Here is a 20698-nt window from a genome sequence, read left to right on the forward strand (position 1 = left end):
AAAACAGGTCATCGCATTAGTTGCCCTACGGTCAACCCTAACAAGTCAGCGCTTGTCAATTCGATGGTAAAATCAGGTCAACAAATTGCAGATCAGAATTGCGGCTTGCTTGAAGGAGACTCCCCACACTAGGCCATAGTCAAAACACCTCCCTCGTTGGTCAACACAGTCACCCGTAGCTTGTTTCACCTAGGTCAACCACAATCAACGCTGGAACAGACCAACATCCTCCTCCTAGTTGCATCTATCTTCCTTATTGCATCCTTCTTCTCCCGCGCGAAAGATGATGCTCCTTGTTTTCCCAATGAAGTAAGGAGAGAGAGAAAAATGTAAGATGAGATGGGATAAATGAATAATGCCTCATTCTATCTTGTATTTATATGAAACGTTGAGCATGTGTGCCACACATTTAGCTGCTGGCCGACCTTGACAATTTGTCAATTAAATACAAATAAATTCATATATCCATAAATACTTGTCGAAATCGGATGATCATTAGATCAATCCTAGACCCCTCGACAAGAAGAACCCAAGAAAAATATTAGCTGCCATAAATAAGATGACCCACATGGGGTTTGGCCCTAGTTGCCAACTTTAACACAATGTTGCATATAAATAGAAGGAGCCTCTTCCTCATTCGCTCACTCATCTTCACACACACATCTCTCTCCTCATCTGATTGGGCACAGATTTCTGCGCAGCCTCTCTCTCCACACGTGCGAAGAAGAAGACTATAATTTTCTGTTTGGGTGTTGACCAAATTGCAGGAGGGTTTGACCAGCATTGACCAGGCAGTTGTTGACTTGATTTGACTGCGTTTTTCTTGGGGATATTTTTGTTTGAGCAGGCCGCATTTCTGGGCGCAGAAATCGAGGCAATCTAAGTTGTTTGACCGACGTTGACCGCAGGAGGGTTTGACTGCAAATTTGACCAGCATTGACCAAGTTTTACTGAGTTTCTCGGGACATTTTTAGGCTGATTAGCACTATCCTTGGAGGCTGTATTGACTGGGTTTGACTGAGCTGATTTGGAGGAAGAATTATGTCATGTTTGATTAGCATTGACTTTTCGGTTAGGGCTTCCTTTTAATTGTTGTTTGACTGCATAGAATTGACTGCGATTGGGAAAGTAAATTTGTATATTGTACTCTCTTTGTGCTGAACTTTTCAAGAATAGTATGAAGATTTGATCAAATGGTTTTCCTCGCAATGGAGTTTTTCCCTGGCATCCGCCAAATATTGTGTCATCTTGTCTTGGCTTGTCTTCTCATTATTGTTTATGTTCTATCTGCATTTTACTATCATGTTAATGTGATTGCTAATCTATTGATCAAGGACAAGATTCAACGGCCTCCACATCGTACTTCAAATCTGATGACAAGCTTCATGATAAGTCTTATTAACATGCATGGAAAATGTCTCTTGATTTGACTTTAGAAGAGCAAAATATTATGGATTATGTGCAGGGAAAGATTACTGAACCTCCTTCAAATGCACCAGCCACTGCTAAGACAAAGTACAAGAAAGGTGAAGTCAAAGCCAAGAAGATCATCTGGGATTCTATTCATAAGCATTTAGTTGCTTACATCTCCGATTTGAACACATCAAAGGAGATATATGACAGGTTGGTCGGCATGTTCAAAGCTAGCAATGCAAACCAAGTTATTTTTCTTAAGAACAAGTTGAAGGACATAAAGAAGGGAAAAGGTGAAGATATTCAATCCTACTTCATGAGGATTACCAAGATCAAAAATGATCTACTTTCAATTGGAGAATTTATTGCTAACAGGGAGCTCACTCTCATTTCCCTTGAAGGTCTCCCTCGTGAATGGCATGTGTTCAACACTACTATCCTCAACAATGACAAAATTCCAGGTTTTGAAGAATTGCTAACTAGATGTTCTCAAGAAGAAACAAGTATAATAGAAATGGACATGCCTTCAAATAGGAATGATCTTGCTACATTCTTCGCTCATGCTAAAAAGAAGAAAAATGCAGGTTCAAGGAAACAATGTCAAGGAAGACCAAGATTCAAAAATGGAAGGAAAGGAAGATGTTTCATTTGTAACAAGTTTGGCCACTATGCTAGGGAGTGTCCTAATAGAAGGGATACACCTCATGATGATGACAACAACAATCGCAACAATTTCAAGGGCAACAACAATCAAAGGAATGGCAAGTTCAACAACAAAGGAAAAAGGAATGCTTCTGCTTCTCAACTTGGAAATGATCGACCTCCCAAAAGATCAAGAAACTCCAGGTATTATGAATCTAATGTTGTAGATAACAAGCAAAAAGAATTTTATCTTATATCTGCCCTCTCTACTGCCTCTCCTCCGAACACCTTGGGAAATTGGTTAATTGATAGTGGTGCCTCAAGGCACTTCACTGGGTACAAGGAGGCTCTTTCAAATCTGATAGAAAAGGATACAAATTGTAGATAACAAGCAAAAAGAATTTTATCTTATATCTGCCCTCTCTACTACCTCTCCTCCGGACACCTTGGGAAATTGGTTAATTGATAGTGGTGCCTCAAGGCACTTCACTGGGTACAAGGAGGCTCTTTCAAATCTGATAGAAAAGGATACAAATTGTAAATTATCCTTGGAGACAATGCCACCTATCCCGTGAAGGGAGTTGGAAATGTTACTCTTCCATTGAATCAAGGTAACACCGTTCATCGACAACAAGTACTATATGTACCCGATCTAAAGAAGAACCTGGTATTTATCTCGATGATGGAAAACAAAGGATTCAAGGTGGCATTAATTGATGGAAAGGTACGTGTTTGGAAAAGAAATTTCAAATAAGCATTTACTCTTGGATTCAAGGTTGACAATTTATATCAAGTTGGAGGAAGTCCATTGGGAGCTATGTCTTGTGACACATCTCTTCAATCCGAATTATAGCACCGAAGGTTTGCTCACCTGCATTATAAGGCTTTGCCTGATGCAAGAAAGATGGTTACAGGTATGCCCAAATTCAAAATATAACATGAACGTGTTTGTCAGGGACATGTCGAAGGAAAACATATAAGGGGACCATTCCTCTCAAGTGGTAGCAAGAATATTGGCATTTTGCAATTGGTTCATTCTAATCTATCTGGTATGTTGCCTGTGACATCATTGGGAGAATATTTATATTATGCTATCTTTGTGGATGACTTCTCTCGCAAAACTTGGATATATTTCTTGAAGAAGAAGGACAAAGTGTTCACGTGGGTCCATACTTTCAAAGCCTTGGTTGAAAATCAAATAGGGAAGAAGATCAAGATATTGATGACCGATAATGGAACCGAGTATGAATCAAATGATTTCAATGACTATTGTAGAGAAGTTGGCATTAAGAGGGAGACTACTACCGCATATACTCCCGAGCAAAATGTTGTCGCTAAAAGGAAAAATCGTTCTATCATAAAAGACACTTGTGCCATGCCACATGATCAAAGCCTTCTAAAGTTCCTATGGGGTGAAGCTGCCAACACTGTCGTGTACGTTCAAAATAGATGCCCTCATCAAGCATTGGACTCCAAAACTCCCGAAGAAGTTTTCACCGGTAAGAAACCTGATATTTCTCATTTTATAACTTTTGGTAGTCCTGTATATTTTCATGTGCCAGAAGAAAAGCAAAGCAAATTGGAGGCATCTGGGAAGAAAGGAACATTTGTGGGCTACAGTGAAACTTCCAAGGTATATAGGATCTATGTGCCTAGTCAAAAGGAAGTAAAGATAAGTCATGATGCCACCTTCTATGAAGATGCTGCCCTTGGGAAGATTAGCAACCTTCCTATTCCAAGGAAGGACAAAGAAGCAGATACAGGAAAACAGGGAGAAACGCATGATGAGCCAATACCCAATGTTGAAGAACCAACGGATCCCATTGATCAACCTCCTCATGAGCTTTCCTCCTCTAAAAGGAGACCCTCATGGCTTAGGAAACTCTCGAAGATGCCGAGAGACATATTTCACCAAGGGGGACATTTCGTGAAAGTAAGAAGCCAAATAGGCACCAAGGGTACTTAACTGCCATGAGCACCATTACTCAATCATTTGAAGAAGTTGTGAAGCACCAAGTATGAAAGAATGCTATGAATGAAAAATATGAGACGATTATGAAGAATGATGTATGGGATGTGGTCCCTAGACCCCAGGACAAATCTATTGTCACCTCTAAATGGCTCTACAAGATCAAGCATGGCACAGATGGAAGTGCTGAAAAGTTCAAGGCCAGATTTGTTTCTCGAGGCTTCTCTCAAAAAGATGTGGACTATGATGAGTTATTTGCACCAGTTGCCCGATATACCACCATTCGTTCAATTATATCCCTTGTTGCCTCACAAGGATGGAACCTACACTAGATGGATGTCAAGACTACCTTCTTGCATGGTTCACTTAAGGAGGAAGTCTATGTAGAACAACTCGAGGGATTCGAAATTCAAGATCATCAGACGCATGTATGCAAGTTGAAGAAAGCCCTCTATGGGTTGAAGCAAGCACCTCGAGCTTTATATGAGAGGATTGACAGCTATCTGATTAAGCTGGGATTTACAAGAAGTGAAGTTGGTCTGAACCTTTACTTTAAGGTTGAGAATGACAGACCTCTCATCATGGTACTTTATGTGGACGATCTCTTTCTCACAGGTGCAGACCCTCTTATTCATCAATGTAAGAGGGTGTTGGCTTCTGAATTTGAAATGAAGGACCTAGGACTGATGCATTATTTCCTAGGGTTGGAGGTCTGGCAAAAGCCAGGTAAAATTTTCCTTTCTCAAGGATCTCAAGGAAAATACATTGTGAAGCTACTTGAAAGATCTGGGATGGTGGACTGCAAGTCCGTGACTACTCCGATGGAACTTAACTTCAAGAAGTTATGTGGAAGTGCTGCTGGGCCCGATTTGCGAAATCCTTCTGAGTATCGTCAACTTGTGGGGGCCCTGATGTTCTTGGTGAACTCCCGTATGGACATATGTTTTGCAGTGAATACGATGAGTCAGTTTATGGTCGAGCCTCATCACATTCATTGAATTGCTGCCAAGAATCTTTTTAGATATCTTCGGGGCACAATCACCTATTGATTCAGATACATTATCGGGAATGTGAGGCTCCATGGTTACTGTGATGTTGACTAGGCTGGCAGTATGGTAGATCATAAAAGCACATCTAGATGTTGCTTCTCTCTAGGTTATGCTTCGATATCCTGGATGAAAAGGAAGCAGAAATCTGTTGCTTTAAGCATCGCTGACGCCAAATATATTGTTGCTAGTATGGCCTCCTGTGAAGCTGTTTGGTTGAGGAAGCTCTTTAGTGAGATGTTTGGACATGTGTTGGATACCACCGTGATCTTCTACGACAACCAAAGTGGGACTCATCTTTCTAAGAATATCGTGTTTCATGACCACTCCAAGCATATTGATATTAGGTACCACTTTATCCGGGATATGGTTCAACAGGGAGCAATAAGGCTCCATCACATTGGAACTGGTGAACAAGTCGTAGATATTCTTACGAAGCCCCTGGGGAAGGTCAAATTCTTAACCTTCCGTGAACGAATTGGAGTCGTGGAGAGACCCTCTTATGAGGGCCCCGTATGAGACGGATATTGAGCTCTGGGAGCTCCGAGGGGCTTGGGGTACTTCTTGTGGTGATGAGCGACCATAGGGTGAGTGGTTCACATTCCCCTAGTGGCACATTGTGTACAAGGTGAGTGGTTCACCTTCCCCTGTGATACCCCATGTTGACATATGCACAGGATGAGTGGTTCACCTTCTCCTATGGCATATGAGCACGATGAGAGGTTCACCTTCTCCTACTGGTACATCCTTCCCATGCAATCTGGGACTCATGGGAAGTACCTCTCATTTGGCCAACGAATAGGGAAATGAGGATAGGGACCATAGTACTACCGATCGACACATCATGTACTACCATACTCCCTATGCTAGGATGTTTGATATTGATTTGGGATCAATGGCCACTAACTTCGAGTCAGTGGAGAGTGGTATGATACACTCTCAATTATTGGAGACTGACTTCGCGTCAGTGGAGAATGGTGTGACACATTCTCGATCATTTCTTCTTCATTATTTCTTCATGGTTCAGCAAAGCGGAGTATAACAGGGATGTCAAAGATGGTACAAATTGGCAGATGGTTTGGCAGGTTGAGTTCTCCCTAGTTGAGACTCGAGAGGGAGTGTTAAATTTGGAAACTAGGGCCAAACTCCACCTTGGATAGCTCATATGATGCAATTGATATTTTTACTGGATTCCTCTTTCCGAGAGGTGTAGGATTGATCTAAATATCATCTCATTCTGACATGTACAAATGCAATTATGAGTTTATTTCTATTATGGACAAGTTGTCAAGGTTGAGCAGCGAACTAATTTAGGCTCACAAGCCCACAATGTTTCATATAAATAGAAGGAACATCTTCCTCATTTGCTCACTCATCTTCACACACATCTCTCTATCCTCATCTAATTGGCTACAGATTTCTGGGTAGTGTCTCTCTCCACACGTGTGAAGAATAAGACTGTAATTTTCTATTTGGGCGTTGACCGAATTGCAGGAGGGTTTGACCAGCATTGACCACGCAGCTGTTGACATGATTTAACTGCGTTTTTCTTGGGGATATTTCTGTTTGGGCAGGCCGCATTTCTAGGCACAAAAATCGAGGCAATCTGAGTTGTTTGACCAGTGTTGACCAACTTTGACTAAGTTTTTCGGGACTGTTTTAGGCTGATTCGGATTGTCCTTGGAGGTCGTATTGACTAGATTTGACCAAACTGATTTGGAGGAAGAATTATGCCCTATTTCACTAGCGTTGACTTTCTGGTTAGGGCTTCCTGTGACTGTTGTTTGACTGGACAGATTTGACTGTGATTGGGCAAGTAAATTTGTATATTTTACTCTCTCTTTGCTGAACTTTTGAAGAATAATAAGATTTGATCAAAGAGTTTTCCCCACATTGGGGTTTTTCCCTAGCATCCCCTAAATATTGTGTCCTCTTGTCTTGGCTTGTCTTCTCGTTATTGTTTATGTTCTATCTGCATTTTACTATCATGTTAATGTGATTGCTAATCTGGAAATTGATATTGTGCTAATAAGAAAATTGAAGTAAAATTTCTCTTAAGCATAGAACATAACATTGTTATCTAAAATTAACACTAAGGTTGGCCACAGGCAAGAGAGGTTGGTCGCAGGGTGCCTCAGCCCTTGGAGAAGGGTTGTAGGGTAAGAAAGAGTAGGCTGAGAGCAAATTAGACTAAACAAAGCAGAACGAGCGCCTAAGAAAATAAGACGGGTCAGACAATGGGGATTTGAAGTTGGCCAAAGGTTGTTGTAACAAGCCAAGTACGACAACAAGATAAAGGGTTGCTAAGGAGAGCTAAAGCAAAGGACAGCAAGTAGTTTATGGGCTAAAGGGATATAATCACAGTCTTAAGGAGTTGATTGTGGAGCTGACAGGTGAGCAAAAGTGGACTGTGAGCTTAAAGGAGTTGGTTGGGTAGTTTGAAGAGGTCTAAAGGAGCTGACCATGTGGAAAAAAGAGCACTGAAAGGGTTGGTTTACAAGGATAGCAATAACAAGTACAGTTGTTTTATCCTTGTTTTTATGGGCAGATGAGGGCCTGAAGGATTAGGCCTCAGCCCTAGTTGTAACAGTCAAAGAACTGATTGTGTATATTAGCATTGTACTAGGGTTATAAAGGGCCATTATCCCTAGTACGGGAGCCCTAGGATTTTCTTACTAAAGGATTGATAAGAAACGTGATTTTACGCAATAAATATTGTGTAATGTTAATGTTATTGATCTCATTGATGTTATATTTCGTTGTGCAAATTTGTTTACAGTTGAGCATCTCTAGTGTGTTTGTGTTCCTAGCTAGAGCATAGACAGGACCAAGGGTGCAAGGGAATTCCAGTATGGTATCAAACTTCAAAGCTACTTTGAAGGGCAGCTGGATCAGAGTGTGCATAGGTGTCAGCTTTAGAAGGGAGTTGTTAGACTATTGCAGGAAGCAGTAGTGTTTCCAACTCACAGTTGGCTAGACATGGAGTAGTAGGTTCAGCTAAGAACATGGAGATCTTAGTGCACAACAATATGTTGCGTGGCAGATTGTGGACATTGTTGGACTTCCATTGACTTGTCAAAGTATGTTGAGACAGTTCATGTGCCTTGGCAGCAATGTGGGAAAGTTGAAGTTGGGATTAAATCGGCAAGGGCCTAGAAATTGAAAAAGTCATTAAAGTCGAGAGGTTTTTGAAAAAATCGGCAAAATTAAAAAAAAAATACAAAAATATTCATTTAAAAAAAAATCGTTAAAGAAACTACCTCACTCACGATTTTTTGGAAAATCTCCTGATTTGATCCCAACCTTTTTGATAAAATTCCGATTTTTTCAACAACAACAAAAAAATCGTTAAAGAAACTACCTCAATCACGATTTTTTGGAAAAACTCCCAATTTTATCCCGACTTTTTCGATAAAATCCCAAATTTTTCGTTTTCCAAAAAGTTGCCAAAAAATCGAACTTTGTCGATTTTATCGCGACTTTTTCCACACTGCTTGGCAGGGAGTGCTTTGGCATGGACAAGGTAGCTTTGTACGGATGGAAAGTTGATCGTGAGATAACATCTTCACAGGGTTGCAAAGTTGCACATTCAGCAGTGGAGCCTGCAAAGGAGAGTCAGCCGCCCAATGGAAGTTTAACCTTCATATTCAAGCAAGAGAACGGAGTTTTTAGCCCATGCAATAACAATCCCGAACCATGCGAGGACAATCATGGTGATGTAAGGAAAGTCCTAGGCAATGTGAGGACAATCACGGATAACGCAAGAAAAGTCATTGTACATGCAAGTACAGTCATGCACCATGCAAGATAAGTCTTGAGCAAGCACAAAGCAGATGCGGAACATGAGAGGGCAGTCATGGGCATGCAAGGGAAAGTCATGGCTCATGCAAGGAAGTCATGAACATGCAAGGAAATTCATGGAGCTGAAAATCTCTACGAAAAGGACATGGAAATACTTTCCTCACGAAGAGGGAGATTTGAAGTTTGGGTAGCTCTAAAGATATTTCCAAGTGGAGAAAATCCACAAAAAGGGAGCATGTAGGCAAAGTACCCAAAGTTAGGAGTTTTGACCCAAAGTAGTGGGCTTAGAACCAACAAAAATTTAATTTATTTATGAGTCATGTAGGCTCAGGTCGGTCAGCAAGGCCAAGGGGCATGACCCTTGGGTTTCACAACCCTTGGACAACTATAAATGTAGGCCAATGGAGGGGCTTATGATAACAAGTTAGAAGGACTTCAGTTATGTGGATGAGGCTAAAAAGCTTAGTCTATGCAGCAAAGGAGCCGCAGGAAGCCAAGCACTAGAAGAGCTGTAGCACGCCACGGGAGGTTGTGTGATCTGTCCAAGTGCACATGAGTTAAAGGGTCTGTTCGGAGGTCTGTAACAGGCAGCAGGGGCCGCAGGGCAGAGGAAGAGGCCGCAAGCAGCAGGCTTGTGTAACAGGCAGAGAATCTGTGACAGAGGTTCTGATTTGAAGGCCAAGTTATCTATCCTAGAGTAGGCCAAGTTTCGGTGGGAGCTAGTAAGGCCATCTGCAAGGGGGTCCTTCTGTGTTTCTTCGGCTGGCCGCAAGCTGCCACAGCCCTTGGAGAAGGGCCACAGGGTAAGAAAGAGCAGGCTGAGGGGGATTTGAGGCTGGCCAAAGGTTGCTGTAGCAGGCCAAGTAGGACAGCAAGGTTAAGGGCAGATAAGGAGGGCTAAAACAGAAGACAGCAAGTAGTCTGTGGTCTAAAGGGATAATCCCAGTCTTAAGGAGCCGATTGTGGAGCTGTCAGGTGGGCAGAAGTGGACTGTGAGCTTAAAGGAGTTGGCTGGGCAGTTTGAAGAGGTCTAAAAGAGCTGACCGTAGACAAAAGAGGACTGAAAGGGCTGGTTGCCAAGGACAACAACAGCAAGTACAGATGTTTTGTCCCTTGTTTTTATGGGCAGATGAGTGCCTGAAGGATTAGGCCTCAGCCCTAGTTGTAACAGTCAAAAGACTGACTGTTTGTATTAGCATTGTACTAGGGTTTATAAAGGGACATGATCCCTGGTACTGGAGCCCTAGGCTTTTCTTACAGAAGGATTAATAAGGAACATGATTTTGGGCAATAAATACCGTGTACTGTTAATGTTATTGATCTCAATCCTATTATATTCCATTGTGGAAAGTTGTTTGAATTTGGGTATCTCTAGTGTGTTTGTGTTCCTAGCTAGAGCATAGACCTGACCTAGGGTGCAAGGGAATTCCAACATGGTATCAAAGCTACTTTGAAGGGCTGCTGAATCACAGTGTACACAGGTGTCAAGCTGCGAGACTGTTGCAGGAAGCAGCAGTGTTGCCAACTCACAGTTGGCTAGACATGGCACAGCAGGTTCAGCAAAGAACATGGAGATGTGATCTTGACTGTTTTGGTGATGAGGCAGGATGGGAGTTCTAGCGGATTGGTGGAATGTTTCAATGTTGTAACAAGCATATGTAAAATGTATTCATTTTTCAGTAAAAAGATACAATTTTTAGGGAAAAAGTTATAGTTAATTTTAATTTGTTAAGTTAAACTTTTTTTAATATATTATTGTTGCTCCAGATAATTCATTTCCTGCAACTTTGTATGAAGCTTCTATCTGTACCAAGTACTCGTACCAGTGTTGCGGGGGAGCGCCCCCCCTGGATACCGCTCCCAATCCGCGCTCCGGGTAGGAGCGGGTTGGGAGCGCGCTCTGGAATGGGAGCGATTTCAGGAGTGTGCTCCCGATAAAAAAAATTGCACTCCCTGCCAAATCCAGGAGCGACTTCGGGAGCGTCGCTCCGAGAGTGAAATTTAAAGCCTGGGAGTGGTTAGGGAGCGATCGCTCACGAGCTTTAAATTTAGCTCCCGGAGTGACGCACGTGGAGGCTAGGAGTGAATCCAGCGGACAAACAAACAAACAAATAAAGAAAAGAAAGAAGAAGAGAGAATTTCACAAACAAAACTAACCAAAAAAAAATTAAAAATATAAGAAGAAAACAACAACAACAAAAAAACAAAACGCGCGGCTAAAAAATCAATTTTTTTTTCTATATAATGAGGGAGGGAAGGCTTTTATGATTCATTGTGACTTGAATGAGACTGAGAGCAAGGTGCCAAGGAGCAAGGAGCAAGTTGCAAGCAGCAAGGAGCAAGGAGTCTTGGGTGCATTTGAGGTAAGTTAGCAATTTTTTTTAATGTTTATTAATTTACTCCTAATTTCTAAATAAATAAATAATTTTTTCTCTATTTCGGTTTCCCATTGGGCCATTCCCATTCTCATTCCATTTTATTAAATTTTGTAGATTCAAAACTACAAATTTCAACATCATGGTTATATTTCTTGGCATTTTCTTCTTCTTGGTTACTTTTCTGGTTATTATGGTGTTGGAGAGTAGGAAAAGGAGGGTTCAAAATGAAGAAGGGGGACAAAGTGGATTTGATGAAAACCCCGATGAGGAGGAGCTGGAGGAGGGTGAACATGATTCAGCAGCTGAAAAAACTAAACAAGACCAAATCCCATTGTGGAAATATGTTAACAGGCCTTTAGCAGAGAAAGGGGGTGGAACCACTAAATTTCATCGCTCCCATTGCAACAATAATTACACAAGTCCATACACCCGTGCCAGAAAACAACTCTGCGGGAAAATGCCATGGGATGGAGATAAACAAATAGGAATCAAAACTTGTGCAGGTGTGTCAGCAGTAGACAGAGCCAAATACATAAGGGAAGAGGAGGAAGCGCAATACAAATCTAAAAAATCAAGGGGTTTCTTTGAACCAAGCTCACAATCACAAGCACAAAGAACTCCTTCAGCATCCTCCCAAGGCAGTGGATATGGAGGCACAGGGTCACCAGTTTTAAGGCGTAGAACCATGTCAGATTTCCTTGATGAAGGGTGTAGGAATGATGTGGATTCAAAAGTTTACAGGTTTCTCTATGCATGTGGGATACCATTCAATGTTCTTCACTCACCTTATTGGCACGAAATGGTTTCTGCCATAAATGATGCCCCTAAAGGATACAAGAGCCCTAGGTGTGACAAGGCAAGAACCATTGGACTTGATCATGAAAAAGCAAAAATATCACATTCTTTGAATAGAATGACAAGTTCTTGGACTGACCATGGGGTGTCCATTGTATCTGATGGATGGAAAAATGTAAAAGGCAAGCCATTGATAAGTGTTATTTCTTGTTGTGTCTGTTAGTGGTGCCATCTTTCTAAATGCATATGATTACTCAGAGAAGTTCAAGACTAGCATCAACATTGCATAAGCATTACTTGAAACAATTGACCGTATTGGGCAATACAATGTCATCCAAGTCGTCACTGATAATGCTCCTAATTATAAGTCAGCGGGAGCAATTATTGAGGATAAATACCCCAACATATTTTGGTCTGGGTGTTTGGTTCACACATTGAACCTTTTGATGCATGATGTTGTTAAGAAGAAAAATGAACAATACAAATGGATTGGTGATTTGTACAAGAAAAGCAAACAAATGATAAAATTTATTACAAATCACAGAAATACCCATCGCCTTTTCCGCAGTCACTCGAGATTTGAGTTGTTGAAGATTGCGAGGACTAGATTTGGTAGCTATTACCTCACCTTCAAGCACCTTTTGAAGGTAAGAGAGTCATTGGCTAGCATGGTATCAATTCCACAATGGAGGTATTAAAGGAAAGGGCTACAAATGCAGCTGACAGGCGAGGTTTTGAACTGGTGGAGGAGGCCGCTCTTGATGGTATGTTTTGGGCACGTGTGAGGCAAGTATTGGATTTCACCAATTCCATTTATCACATGATTCGGTTTGCAGATACAGATAAACCAGTGATTGACGAGGTGTATGGGCAGATGGATACCATGTTGGGGCAAATAAAAGATATTGTTCATAACAATGATCCCGACTTGTACAAACTGATTCACGATTGTGTATGTGTACGGTGGAATAAACTTAATCTTCCACTACATTGCTTGGCGTATATCTTTACACCAAAATACTACTCTACATCTTGGTTGGGCCAACCTGCACCAGGGGGTGGGGTTAGGACCAAACCCCATATAGATGAAGAGGTATCTAAAGGATATTTGGAAGCATTAGAAAAGTTGATGCCGGACAAGGAGGAATGTGCTAGTGTGCGCTTTGAAATAGGCAGATACTTCAGTAGCACTGGTTTGTTTGGTACCTTCCATGCAATGGAAGACAAAGATAGATTTGACGCTCTCACATGATGGGAAACATATGGCGGCCATGGACTTTTGCCAGAATTGGCAAAAAAAGTTCTATCACAGGTTGTAAATACTTCTTCCGTAGAGAGGTGTTGGAGCACCTATAGCTTCATACATAATGTGAAAAGAAACAGACTCAATGAAAACCGGGCAGAAAGCTTGGTTTATGTGCACTACAACTTGAGGTTGTTGAGTCATTACTGTGATCGGGCTTATGAGGATCCAACATATAAAATCAGGGACAACCACCCAGAGGATGACAATTTGGAGGATGGCACTATACATCTTGAAGAACTGGAAGAGGAACTTATAAGGGAGGAAGATGAAGCAACAGCGATGCCACCTCCACCATCCAGTAGCAGTGCTCGAGTTCCAAGTCTTGTTCCTTTGTTGTCGCCACCTCCATCTACACCCTCACGTGGAGGGCATGTGCCTTCTAGTTCTGGTCATCGGGCTGTGCGGGAGACTCCTAGAAGACCACCACGACCTGCTCATACAGTAGACTCTCCTGGCAAGGGCCACATGCAGTATTAGATAATAGATTTATAGTTTACTTGTCTTTTCTAGTTTCTATTAGTTTTCATAACTGTTGAGTCTTGACTCTTGACTCTTTCATATCATAATGATATTTTTTGTAAACAATATATGACTGTGACAAATGCAATGAAAGTTTGAAGTTTGAAGTTGGAAATTATAACTCATTGGTAATGATTCTGAATTATGAATATGATGCTTCGTGAAAGTTGTTTCATTTCATTTCATAATTCATTTTATAGCATTTCATTTCATGTTAACAGTTAGATATTATTTTTTGTAATGGTTAAACTTAGCTTACAAGTACAAATTTGGTGATCAATGATGATAAATGTTATATATTGAATTTTCAATTTTGAAAGCTTGAAGTTGAAACTTTAAGATTGATGAATCATGACTCACAAGACTCAATATGTTGTAATATGTATGTTACTAACTTGTGGACATGGTTGATGAAGATTATAACTTCTAGATGATTGATGTGATATGGTTCAATGATCAATCTATGTTTTTTTATGTTTTTTATATCTAAATTCTAATTCATCATTCTACATGTTTTTGTTGACATATATGTATCAAAATATAAAAAATATAAATATATAAATATATTTTTTTAAAATCGCTCCGGGACTCGATCCCAAACCGGGAGCTTTTGAAAATGTCGCTCCCGCTCCCCGCTTTCGCTCCCGCTCCAACGTAACACTGACTCGTACACACGTACCCAACATTCCCACATTCCAGAAACTTGTATCACATAGATTCAATGGTGTTTCATATATAACCTAATTTCAAGGCAAAAAGTTTATACTTTCCTGAAAATTGTGTATATTCACTCTTTTTCCATTGAGAAGCCTTTGTTGGGTCAACCCTCAAGTTTTTTTCAGGTCAACCTTCAACTCTTTGCCAAGTCACAAGTCAAGTTTGACCCTTTGACCAAAGCAAGCCTGGTGTTGAGTCAAATCTGGTGACTTTGATCAAGCAGTTCAAGCTTTCAAGAGAAACAGCAGTAGCCAAAATTTCAAAATGATAACAACAACACACCATATTTGATGAGATGTTTGCATACACAGTAAGCAAAAGATAGAAACTTCCTTTTCAACATATGTATTATTATATCATTAACAATTTTGTAGAGCCCATCAAAATACTGATCTTAAACCCCTTAAAAAGTTTAAATTGGTCCACAATGCCTAAAAACTGTAATAAAACACACCTTCATCCTCAAATTTATCCCAGTCATCATCCCACTCAGCTGCATTCTGCTGAATACCAGGTTGCCAGCCTGAAACAAAAACAATTAAGAACAAGTTAGCAACTGAATATAAGTCACAACAAACTGTCTCTCAAGAAGACCGTTTATTGATCAATATCTTTACTGCTCATATAGCCTTTTTACAGACTGCATGCTTTAGGAGACTAATTTTCACTGGTGCTTTAAAAAAAATTATGCAGGTCCAGAATAAAAGGCATGAAAGAGAGATCAAGGTCTCATAGCAGCCTCTTATTATCCTAATATGTACATAAAATTATAATTACTAGACTAGAAAAATAAACACTATTGATCTTTGAATCTCTTCACGTTTTTTGAGATTAAATATTTCAACAGTGATCACCAGATGAGATTTAAGGTGTTTTTACCTTAGTTTTTGGATGGTTACACACTTTTCTAAAGAAGCTAACCCTATTCTCATTCAATTGGACTTGTTTGCCATTCACAGTTTGCTTTTGTCCCTGAATGATATTTCAGTTGGAAGCCAAATTGCTAACCAAACTCATCATCTATTAACTCTAAAAGGCGTTCACTTTTGTTTTAAATTACACCCATTGCATAGCAGGATTTCTTTCTATCATTTTGGGCATTAATTCAAAGAAAATTATGAAGTCTCACATCTCTTAGGAGCCTTTGGCTTACCAAGCTTTTCCTTAGTTTATCAACAATTCTTTCAAGTGATTTGTCATGCTTTCTGCAAATGATCTAAGGAATTTTTTACTTACAACATTGATATTTGCCCAAAAGGTTACCAGATTGGAAGCACATTATCTCATTAAAGGGCATGACATAAAATTATTAAAACCTGCCTTCTTTGAATATACTTACAAAGTTAAGTTTGCACGTGAAATCGTTTGACCTTTTATACAGAGTAATTTTGTACACTGAATACAAGATAGAGATTTGCAATTGTTTATGTGTAGGCATCAATACATTCATACAAATTAAAAAAGAAGATATACAGCTACAGATTCTAATGCAAATGTGAGTGAGACTTCAAGAAATCATTTTTAAGTTTAAAACATTCAAATAATGCATCTAAGTTTGTATAAATATGGTGTCCAGGAGCTTCGTTTTTTATCCAGCATGTTCAAATCTCTTACTATTATATTGGCATAAACAGTTAAATTGAGGAAAGCAGTTATCTTTGAAGAAATGTGCCATCACAGTCGACATTATACAAATTATGATGAGAATTATGCCATCCAAGAGGTTAGCACAAGTGTCAAGTACCCCTTTCTATTATGATTAGAAGTGCACCTATTTGTATTGAAATCCAAACTAAACAAACATCTCTTTCAGTTTTCATTATAGCAATGGTTGAATATTTCAACTAATCACTCCTTCGAAAAGGAAGGCAAATAGAAGTTGCTAAACATACGGTTAGTAATCTATTCCTTCAAATGTTTCTTTACAAGATATCAAAAATAAAACCTTCAAAAAAATGTGACTTGCAGAGTGAAGAATGGTCTCATGTCATATTGAGAATAAGCATTATCTATATTAAGAATGACAACAAATCTCATGCTATATGAGCCAGCTAAGAAGTAGTTCAAATGAAGAAAGATGGCTTTTGGCAGTTGAGAGAGTAGCAACAAAATCACATGGTACATTGATCTATCACAAGCATAGTTTTAAAAAACGGCCATTTCGAAACGGAAACGGCCGAGTTGGTCCGTTCCATTGCCCTCCGGAGTGACTCAGTACAAAAAACGGCTCGGTTGGCCGAGTCATGGCCGACTCGGCCAACTCGGCCGTTTCCCGTGCTGACTTGGCCGAGTCACAAACAGCGGCCCGTAACCCACTAAAACAATGATTTAACATTATTTTAATGAAATTTTAAGGGGTTCGTTGATTGGTTTGGACTTCAAGGTGTTTTATGAATTAGCTAAATGTTATTTGGGGTCCATTTCCCCCTCCCAAACCCTATTTAACACACTCAAATGCTCTCTACTATTGATATGCTATTCAAATTTCATGGTAATGTTAAATTCTTCATCTTCATTCTCCTTAATCTTCATTTTCATCCTTTTACTTAAATTTTTAACATTACCATGAAATGACTCAGAATGTTTGAGAGTGGTTTCGGCCTCATTGGATTTCATATGGAGAAAGTAGAATTTTAGATTTCATTCAAAATCCAGCAGACTTATCAGTTTTTCAGGATTTAAGGATTGGAGGATTGCAATGTTTCCATTGAATTTTGTCATGTATTAGGGTATGGAACTCGTATTTAATCAAGAGCACCAATCCCTCTATGTACCTTGATGTTAGTGACATTGGTTGTCGAACTCCTCTGGGATTCGCTCCCAAACCAGGAGCTTCTGAAAATGTTGCTCCCGCTCTTGTTTTCGCTCCTACTCCCAAGTAACACAAAGAAGAGAAACCATTTGGATCAAAAACAGTTAAATGATCTAGTTTATGTCCAATACAACCTCCGGCTCAGACGAAACCATTTGCTGAACAAAAGACCTGATTCAGATCCCATTGTGTTGGAAAACATTGATCCAACATCAGATCGGGTAGTGGAGAGTCGTCCAACAGATTTTGATCCTGATGAGGATCTTGATTTAGATTTAGATATCGAGACATCAGTTGAACTTGAACATCTTGTTCAGTTGAACGCAGATCCCAATCCACCAGCCTCAGTCTCACAGCCAGCAAGGACTCCAGTTGTAGGTGCTTCCTCTGCTTAGCCACGACAGAAGCGCAGCCGCATATCTACTCTATCTCAGCTTGCATCTACTGCAGTTGCACAGCCTGCTAGTGGTACCACTTCTATAGCTGCAGTTGGAGATGATGAGGAGGAGGAGGAGGAGCCATGGGGCCCCCTATCTGACTCTGATGATGATCCAGAGATTGATCGACATGATCTTGGCTCCTCTGGCAGTAGCTACTAGCCAATAGCTGTAGTACTAGTACTGGAGTCTGGTCACAGTTTACTTTTGTTGTAGAGGCCATTTCTAGCCTCCTTGGTTATGTGTTTTTTGTTTTGAGTCTTTGATCATGTATGACAGTTGACTATGTATTGCCATTGGGTACCATTTTGATATAATGGATTGGTTCATGAGCCTACTTTGATCATATGTTGTCTTCCATCTATATTATAATGCTGTGTGTTTGGAAACATGAATGAAAATCTTTAAAATTATGTTTTTTTATAAAAAAAATAAATATTTAATGTATTTTTTACAACGACCGAATCAATGAAATTGAGCCGACCGAGTCATTACCGTTTCGGAGACGGAGTCGGAGTCGATCCTCGGCCGAGTCGGAGTTGGAGTCAAAGTTTTAAAACTATGATCACAGGTGATTGTTAGTTTTGGAGAGCCAAATTTTGCCGCACATACAGCTCATTAGAGGAGAATCCTCCAGACAAATCTGCCTGTGATTTTAGAATCTTGCTATACACTCTCCCATTGTACAACCCAAATATATCTTCAATCATAATATTGACTTGAATTTTTGGTCTTCTCTCTAAACTGGTTGAATAAAGATGTATGTTATTATTGTGAAAATTCCTACACTCAAGGAACCCCTACTGCAGCAAAACTGAATTTACTTCACCTACTTGATTTTAATATACATTATCAAGTTATTTTCTGAATACTGAAATAAATTACTTTTGCAGCCTACACCAATTTAATTTGATTACATGAAACAAGAAACTGAGCAAAGAATACATAGGACACCATTATTTTTGGACAAAATAGTCCCCGAAAAAACCCAATGCAGGAAAACCGGTGCAGCAGCTATGAGGGTTTTATATTATTAAGCAGTAGTTCTGAATACAATGTTGGATGCCCCCCCGACAATCTAGTTACAAAGAAAAATATAATGGCAGAAAACTAAGTGAGAATACCTCACTTCACCCGGCAGTTTCCAGTTGATCCGGCAGTAGAACTGGCTAACCCCAGCTATCACTGCGTTGGCCCTGCGTCAGTCTTACAAGCTCTACGTCAGCTCTCTGTTGTCTCTTCTGCCTCCTGGAGCTTCTGCGTCAACCTCTCCCGGCTGTTACAGCAACTCCCCGGCAATTTCAGATTTCTGTGTGAAGGCAGCTTCTCCTTTGCGCCGAACCTTCTGGCTCTGCATGGGCCTAGACTGGCCCAACGTTAGTCCCTCTAGATGTTGCGCTGCCTCCACTAGTGTCTCTCCACTTGTCTTCCCAGTATTCACGAACTATCCCTACCCCTCTACTACAGAATGATCAATTAGTTCGAATTTCTCAGCTTCCTAGCCCTAGAAATCGAACTCTAGATCAATTCGTTCTCTCCATGTGTATTTCTAAATGATCACCAAGCCTCCTTATACATTTCCCGTTGAAACTTCATCGGTGGAGATTAAGTCTCTAATCAACGACTAAGATTAAAACTTGACTTGATCCGTTTTCTAGAACATTCTCACCCATATTTTGATTAATACCCACTAATACTTTAATTTTCCTAAGTTTAGACTTAGAAACCCCATTAAAAATATTAATTATTTTAATAAAAGACAATCCCAATGGAAATTCACCAAACGGTTTTTGGGTTCTTTAGAACTCATGTGCCTTAGCCTCTCCACCAATTTTCATGGCTAGAGCACATTCGATGCTACCAAAAACTAACACTCCCTCTTAGCGAGGAATGTGTTCTAGCAACAATTTCCAATTGCATGTTGCTCTGTCTCTAAAGCCTCTCCTTTTCGCACTGTTGCTACCATCAACACTGTGTTACTGCTGCCCATGACACTGCCACTATTGCATCTGTACTACAACTCCCTCTCAAATGTTGCATCTGCTATGTTGTTGGCTCTACCACTGCTAACACTGCATTCATACTGCAACTCAGTTGCTGAGAGAAGCAACTGAAAAACACCCAAAATTAATGAACTAACTGTGTTCAGCACAATACCATATGAATGTTGGAATCTGACTGCTACTAGTCTTTGACCCTTAGAATCTTCTGCATTGTTGCTGACTTCTGGATTGTGCCATTTGCATTGTTGCCAACCTTGCTCTGCGTTGATCAGTCTCTGGTCTCAGGCTACTGCATCTGTCTCTCCAACCAACCCATTGCATCATCTGACACTAAGTCCATCTCGTTATTGTTGAATCTCGAGCTCCCGTAACAAGGAATTGATTCAAGAGGTGGGTTCCTCAAAGATCCTGCCCACATGTAGTCCTCCCGACTACAGTTCTATATCGCCCCATTTCCCTCCTTGAGATGCGTGGGTACTCATGGCAAACTCATCTTCATCAATTTTTGCTACAGCCGCCTTAGGATCATGTTTCTCATCCTTATCCTTTTGCTTCAAAGGACACTGGGATGCAAAGTGGCCCATCTCACCACATATGAGACATTTCACCTTCAAAATGTCCTTCCACTTCTGCTTTTGTTGTCCCTTTGATACTAGAATTTTGTTCTCCTCCTCCTCCTTGGTCTTCGTGCCACTCCCACTGCTTCCACTAAGGTTGACCTTAACGAGATCCCTCCTTAATTCTTCCTATTGAAGGGCTGCCCACATCTCCTCCCATGAAGGTGGTCTTTCCCTGCCCAATATACTTTGGACGAAGACTTGCCATTCATCCGAGACTCCATTCAAGGTCGTCCTTACCAT

At 40.4% G+C, this 20698-nt stretch overlaps 1 protein-coding gene across 1 annotated transcript in view; it reads right to left on the reverse strand.

The window, feature by feature from the left end:
• The window catches only part of LOC149238595 (uncharacterized), a 224754-nt gene that overhangs the window by 77859 nt on the left and 126197 nt on the right, over positions 1-20698 (reverse strand). Inside the window, exon 11 of the mRNA XM_089373103.1 lies at positions 15041-15109. Coding sequence (XP_089229229.1) covers positions 15041-15109 — 69 coding nt within the window. The remainder of the gene's footprint in view (positions 1-15040; positions 15110-20698) is intronic.

This window comes from Pinus tabuliformis, chromosome 8 (genome assembly GCF_031772625.1).
Source record: "Pinus tabuliformis cultivar Carrire ecotype Pingquan chromosome 8, CPIR1, whole genome shotgun sequence".
Lineage (NCBI taxonomy): Eukaryota > Viridiplantae > Streptophyta > Pinopsida > Pinales > Pinaceae > Pinus > Pinus tabuliformis.